The sequence below is a fragment of the Pinus tabuliformis genome, chromosome 7 (assembly GCF_031772625.1).
Source record: "Pinus tabuliformis cultivar Carrire ecotype Pingquan chromosome 7, CPIR1, whole genome shotgun sequence".
Lineage (NCBI taxonomy): Eukaryota > Viridiplantae > Streptophyta > Pinopsida > Pinales > Pinaceae > Pinus > Pinus tabuliformis.
Window position 1 is genome coordinate 1870821700 of NC_142293.1, and position 8045 is coordinate 1870829744.

Below are 8045 nucleotides of genomic sequence, written 5' to 3' on the forward strand. Positions count from 1 at the left end.
AATGTTGATTATTGAAGCGTAGTCCTAGGGGAACGTTGCTTAGATGGATTGCTGACCGAATTATCTTGCAGAATCACAACGAATGATGCTTAGTAGGATACGAGTTAGCCTGATGCTATTAATGAGATGGCAGCGTTATTCAAGGATGGGACTATTAAAGCTGTTCAATTGCCTCGGAGCTGATAATCGACTCTAACTGTTATCTTTACATTTTGTTTCTACCTGAAAAATCATTGTATATTTGTGGGCAGGTATGATTGCCACAATTTCTCAGTTTGTTAATTGTTATTCATGTAATGTAAAATTGTATAAGTAAGGCTCAGCAAAGTGGAATGAGGGACTTTTCCTTCGAACGTGTAACAATGAAAATTTGATTGTAATTTTTTTTATTAATGAAAATTCCAACCTTCTGTAATCCCATGTGATATTTACCTCTTCACCACAGCCCTAATCAAAGAGATGGGCCCACTCTCCTCATTAGGTGTTGTTGGATTAATCATGTGAATAGGTATGCATTTTAGTTATGTTATTAATGTTTTGTAATTACTGCTCTTTCTTTATTGTCTTATAATTCTGTTGAGATTCTGAGTTGTTGTTACTCTAGGTTGTTGTTGTTGTTATTTGCTTGTTGTTACTTATTTAGTAGTATTGTTTGGCCTTGTATTTTGTGAATGATAAATACTAGGTAGGGAACTTGTGGCCTGCATAGACTTTGCACGATAACCTTGAAATGTGTAAGGGATTGAATCTATAAATCATATTTGAACACCAACAAGCCCACCTTATCCTGAGAGGTTGTCCTTGAGAAAACAAATTCCTCAACCTGAATTTGATCTTTTGGGGAAATTATAGAATTTATTTGTGAAGATTCTATTACTCTAGGATATGAAGGATGTGCCAATCTATGCTAAAAAAATTAAGGAATTATGTTCCAAAAATCTTGAAAAGAAGCTGAAAGGCCCACCCATTATCCATGTCATGGGGAATTTGTCAGACATAATGTTGGGAAAAACTATACCCATCAAATATGGTGACCCAGGAAACCCGATTCTCACAGTCCAAATTAATGGGGTTGATATTTCAAATGTTTTGGTAGACCTTGGGGCTGAAATTAATGTTATAACATTAGCAACTGTACTTACCTTGGGCCTGCTTAATATTAAACCAACCCTGATGGTTCTAGAACTTGCAGATCGATCTATTGTGAGGCCTGTAGGGAAATTGGAAGATGTAACTATCTCCGTGGATTCTTGGGAATACCCTGTCGATCTCTTAGTGTTGCACACTCAATCTCCAGTTGGGGGCATCCCCTGATCTTAGGTAGGCCTTGGCTCACTACGGTTGATGCCTACATTGGGTGTCGATCAGGAAACATGGTAATATCAAATGGAGAAATTACGAAGAACCTTGTTCTTTACCCTCCTACAGAACCAAGTTCATCAGTCAAACCATGATTTACCTTAACAAAAAATGCTTCCCTTAGGGATGAGTGTGAGCTTGAAAATGAAAACATTAGACCAATTCTCACTATTGGGGAAGCTCTTTGTTTCAAAGAGGAAACAGAAGACGATGCTATTAGTACATTTATTAGTAATCCTAATTATGTTTCTTGCCCGACCCGACAGCTATTAGAGTCTATCATGAGTTGTACTACCCAGGAAACCATTCAACTAGAAATTGAAACTGAAAATGTTCTTATCACGGCAACCCATAACAGTATTCCAGTAAAGATCGATCCAAGAAAGACACTGAACATCAATCCCAATATATCACCCTCCAGAACTGAACAATTGTTAAAAATTCTTCGGAATGAGAAGGAGCCCTTTGCTTGGGAATACACAGATATGAAAGGGATTCATCTTGATTTATGTACCCATCACATATATTGTAACACCCTCATCCCACATCTATCCAAGTAACCATGCCAACCGAGTAAACATTAGATGAGAGGCTACTATGATTTGATTTGACCTCCTATGTTACCGTAAGGAAGTGGAATCGATGGAACTCATCAACCAACATATCCACATCAGCAACAGAACCCTCAGGAGACATGTCAACCACTCAGACATCCTATCCCTGGGTCCCACTGATGTTCTGGACATCTTAGGCCTCAGTCGCTCCCATGCTATAGGCAAGAGAGCATCCAGAAACCCAAAGTCGCTCTCACGGGCTTGCCTGCCAGTGACTAAAGACTAAATTTGTCAATGCTATGCCAGCGACTCCGGCATTTGAGCCACTTTTTCAAGCCCAAAGCCTAGGTCATTGCCCAAATTGAATGATAACTCAAGAACAATAAAATAACAGGGAAATAATGATGCAAAATCAATAAGTTGAACAATACCTTAATCAGACCCCTACTAGCCATGTCAGGCATTTCGTCAAACATATCATCAACATGTAACCTACAAGTGTAAACAACAGAATTAAGTGTAGGGATCTCATACTTATCTGAGAATCGTTATGAACCATTATTCCCTCATTTCATTTGCTGCATTATCATTTATTAGGCCATAGATACATTATCCATTCATTTACAAGTAAAAACATGCTGAGAGCCATACATAGGTGTTGTCATAGAACATACATATAACCAACATAATAGGGACAAAAATATCATAAGTATATCAACCATAAAATCCACATATACATCAGCACATTTACACATGAAAATCAACGGAATGAATTTCTCATTAATGAATGCAATAAACCAACCAGAGATGGGACTACCACGTTCCACCTGACCATAGAATGGTTGAGCCAAATCTCTCTTCAGTCATTCACCCCGTGCCATATTCCAATCATGAATGTGGGACTCAAACCAAAAGAACCAACCAGGGTATACTGAGGCTAAACCACCTCACCCTCATCAATATAAACTAGGTTTTACCGTAATCCTTCTTGGATCACTATGCCAACACAATGAACACATCATAATAGGCTTTACCGTGATCTCCACCCGATCACTAGGCCAAACAAGCATGAATGTCACCAGATTTCTCCACCTACATCATGAGGAATTTTCTTGTGCCCTAGTCTCTCAGGCTTTACCGCAATCCAAACCCGGATCACTAAGCCCTAAACTGAGAGCCACTCTCCAGGCTTTACTGTATATCCTGCCATTCACTAGCAAGGATTCCTAGGCCCACCGAGGCAACACAATCCTAGCTTTACCGCAACCCACAGTTTGGCTCAAGGGTCAGTAGGCCAGCGGCTTTACTGTGGTCCACAGTCCAGTTCAAGGACCACTAGGCCATGTTATCTAGCATTCGGAAATCCACCCCACTCAACTTTGAATCCATCCGGTAATCCAGCTCAACCAAAACATGAGAACCCCATCACACCATGGCTATCCGAAAATTGCAAGGCTAGGTTGAAAACATTGTTACACCTAGAAAAACCCATGCCACAACATCAAAAGAACCACATGCAATACCATGCATATCAAATATAGCAAGGAAAATAGACACGCAAATTGATACCTACAAAGAATCATGGTGTAGCTGCTTGATCCTGCTCTTCCTTGCTTGCTCCTTCCTTCCTCTTGCCTTCCTTTCCTTTCTTGGTCCCATTCATAACCATAGAAAAAGCTTGAGCCAGGAGCTTACACTGACTAAGAGCTTAACACTGTCTAACAAGCTTAACATTGACTAAGAAGCTTGTCAACTGATCCTCACAAGCCTCTTATAAATGAGGCCTCTAATTTCTTCATTTTCCATAATTTGCCTTCAATTTCCTCCTCAAATGAAACCTATGACCTTTCACCTTACTTTTCTCCTAATTTCCTTTATTTTCATAAATAAATGTGCAAAAAATGCCATTTTTCCCTTTCCAAAGCCTTAACCATTGCCTTTGCCAATTTCCTTAGCCATAAACAACAAAATGAACACCCACTAGGATGTCCTACCGAACATTCAACTTGGAATATGTGTCCCATCAACTGTGGTATTTATATATTTTTCATGCTTTTTTAGCCAGGGTTTTTAAAGAACCCACCCCCTTGGGGGACCATCGTCCCTGGTGTTCAATGACACCTATAACCAACAAGACTGTTGAAAACAAAACATACTACCCATGGAGATTTATAACACAACCCATTGCAGTATTTACAATGACCACTCCTAAAACATAACAATTATACCGTTTACTAGAGCTTTATACGTAGCTCATTATGGTATTTACAATAACCACATATACACATATGCATTTGCTTCAACCAGCAAATAACCATATTGCCTATGGAGCTTTATAAATCCAGCTCGATACAGTATTTACAATAATACACACATATACACATATGCACATTTGCTCAACCAGTAAATAAGAAGATACAATGCATGCATCCGCAACAAGGGAATCCAGAGGCTCACACCTCTACCCTCAAGGTAATACCAGGATTCACCTCCTTCTCAGGAAGTCCAGAATCCATTGCAAATTCAAATCTGCATCCAATCTCTAGAGTTATAATCTTGCACCACTTTTCCTCTCAGTGAATAGTTACCGACTCATCGTTCCAGGGTGGACTTCCAATGTGCATCTGATTCCATGTGGCAATGCTAATGACCAAAAAAACATATCTGCAACCTTCCCTTCTCTGCTACATAGTCCCTCGAGAAATCTGGTCACCTCCTCCCATGCAATCACTCACCTTCCAAGTTCCCCGACATCCCCTATCCTGGGCAATCCATCCCTTAGCAATGCTTCCTCCCATCGGAAGATCAAACAACCAAGACATATGCATGCCTCAACCATCATACCGATCATAGCATGCTCATGGCAATCAATGGAAACTATTGGGTACCAATGTCCCACAATGGCCCTGCTCCTGAAGTGCTCTACCAACATATTGTTACATGTTCCAATTTATTTCATTGTTGCTGCTAATTCTTGCAGTCGATTTCGGCCACTCAATCGAGCATGTTCACACATTCTTGTTCCAAGCACATAATTTCCATTAGATTCAAATAAATTGAAATAACCTCAAATCATACCTCATTGGTAGTTTGTCAATATGGTACACTTGCAATCTTGTTCGCTTCCTTTCACAACAAGTCAAACTAATTGTTTGATCAAAACATCATATATAAACATATCACATCTTGTTCACTCAAAACACAACCATCTTAGATCAACATCATAAATCAAATGTAACCATCATAAACCATAATCATAGATCACATATAATCCTCATATACCATATTCATAAATCACATTCATAATAAAACTGAAATAAAATAGTGATACTTATCCTTTAATCAATCATTAGCTTCTACCTTTTGTCTTTATTCCGTACGCACTCTGGATCGGTTGCCACACCCGACAATCACCCAATGCATTCTCCTTAACCATGTGTACGTACACATAGTGTGTATCACACACATACAACTGCACACATCATGCAACACCATGTAATACATGCATCTACACCAGTACCATATGTACCACATGTACACAATACCACCTATACACTGCAACCACCTACACAATGTGTGCACAACATCACATGTACATGACACCACATGCACAATGTGTACATAATTCCACATGTACATTGCACCATTGTACAACGTCTACATAATACCACATGTACACAATACCACACGCACGACATGTATGCGACACCATATGTACACAACGCCACACGCACGACATGTACACAGCACCACCTGCACATAGTGCCACTTGTTCAACATATACACAACACCACATGCACACAACACCACTTGTACAATCATGCACACAACACCATATGTACCTAGCGCCACATGTACAACATGCACGTAACACCACTTGTACATAGCACTGCATATCCAACATGTACATAGCATCATCTGTACACAACACTGCGTATACAATCATGCGCACAACACCATATGCAATATTTGCACAACACTATTTGTACCATCTGTTACATAACACTTCATAAACAACATGTACACACACTATATATACACAACACCGCATGTGCACACATCATAGATGCAACATGTACAACATATACAACATATGCACAACAGTAGTACCACACATCCAAAACTACTTAGTCTTTTCCAAGCAACCTTGCTTCCAATGTCTTATCCATGCTTGTCCCAGCATGTTGTAGACCACACTGCTTTCATTTCGCTGTTGTATCCCTCGGTTTAACCTATCCATAACATAAGCATAGGCATAATACAATAATACAATATAAATTCATATTCACATGATACTAACCTCATATATTTGTCATGACTACTCTTCTCAATTGATTCCTCGTAAGACCAGGAACCTATTCATGCCATTTGCCTTCATAAGCAATTATTCCTCCATAAGGACGATTCATGATGACCCTTTCAGACAATGACATAGATGCACACATACATACGTATATAATCATAGCATAAAATAATCATCATTCTATCAGACAACGACATACATACATACATGTATACATATATAAACATCATCATAATCATGATCATAACATAATTACCATATAACATAAGGTCTAGGTTAAGATAACTTCCTTTATTCATGCACAACATTGAGAACAATCTTTTGCAACATAGCCAAGGTATCTGACACCTCAGATCCATTTACTTTACCTTTTCTAGTTACCTTTCACATGTTTGTACTACCACCGTTCGTTTACCACTATGGACCAACCAATCCAACCAACTGTCATAGTCTTACCTTCTATTGCACTTACTCATGCACAAAGCTTCATCTGAGTCTTACATCGTCTATCAGGTACCACACATATTTCCCCGAGCTCCATTAACTTTCCTCTTTCCTAAACAATTCCCAAGACTCAAAACATAAAAGGAAATACCAACAACAAAACCATGAAAACCAACAACACCGCGAACAAAGTGGTATGGCCATACACTGGACATAAACAAGGTCACAAATCAAGCTCAATAAATCACAAAAGACCAAAATCGCAAGACTAACAACAGACACCATGACTCAATCCCCATGGTTTCAAATGCTTCCAAGGAAATCCCAACCTGGGCCTTCTTTAAAATTTCATGGCAGTCTCTTTGCCATGCAATCCCCTGCATCATATTGCCATAAACACATAACTGTCAGTGCATAAATAAACATAACAATGCACCAAATACCTTACCTTGTTGTGTCAAGCATGTTGCCTTGTAGTTGAACACATCCATGCCATCTCTCAAGGGACTCCAATCCCCTTTACAAATCCACTTGTAACTAGAGACTAGCTAATATACTTGTCAAGTACATGTTCATGACTATAGCACATATCCATGTAATGTTATACAAAAACAAGGTTAAGACGACTTCATGTATGCTAAACACTCATTCATTTGGAATTATGGTTTCCAAACATAGCCAAAGGAATTCTTTCCCAATTCCTTTCTTTTACCTTTTTACCTTGTTGCAATCGAGGCTTACTATGCGTTGTCACATCACCCAATTGTTAGTTATATAAACACATCAACTATTACCTTGTCATGCTACTACCAAGCATGTTTCCTGTAACTTTCTCACACATGTCAATTTCATGTTCCAAAGATCAAGACAATCATATCTATCAATTTGAAATCAACCTTTACCAAGACTAACAATCATGTCATAATCCATAGTCAACTCATAGTCATTAGACATAATGCTACAACTATAAACTACATTCAAGTACATATCAACTGTCTCAACATATATGTGTTAGTACAATCATCTTAAAACAAGATCATTGGAACACATACTCATATTATGAAATTCATCAAACATTCAACCAACTTGCAAACATACCATGTTAAATAAATCAACTAGACACCAAACACTCAAACACCAAATAGATGTCATAATCAAATAGTCAAGCACAAGGTAGATGATATAAACAGTTCATACCTTAATGTATCTCAAGGGATGAAATCTTGTCTACACAATCAATCTAATTAGCATGATATAACTTCACGAGATATTAACTCAAACATAAATAAGATCATGATTACCAAAATAATCACTAGCTAACATGTTTACATCATAACTCATACACAATTATCATTTATGCATAGCAATCACATATGTACGATTGG

General features: G+C 38.4%; 1 protein-coding gene across 1 annotated transcript; it reads left to right on the top strand.

Annotated features, from left to right (window-relative positions):
* Window positions 1–885: 885 nt before the first annotated feature.
* On the top strand, window positions 886–1314 carry LOC149255941 (uncharacterized). The gene has a single exon (XM_089455158.1). The coding sequence runs from the start codon at window positions 886–888 to the stop codon at window positions 1312–1314; it is 429 nt and encodes a 142-aa protein (XP_089311284.1).
* Window positions 1315–8045: the final 6731 nt, after the last annotated feature.

Coding starts and splice junctions, on each gene's coding strand:
- LOC149255941 (XM_089455158.1), top strand. CDS start 886: ATGAAGGATGTGCCAATCTATGCTAAAAAAATTAAGGAATTATGTTCC.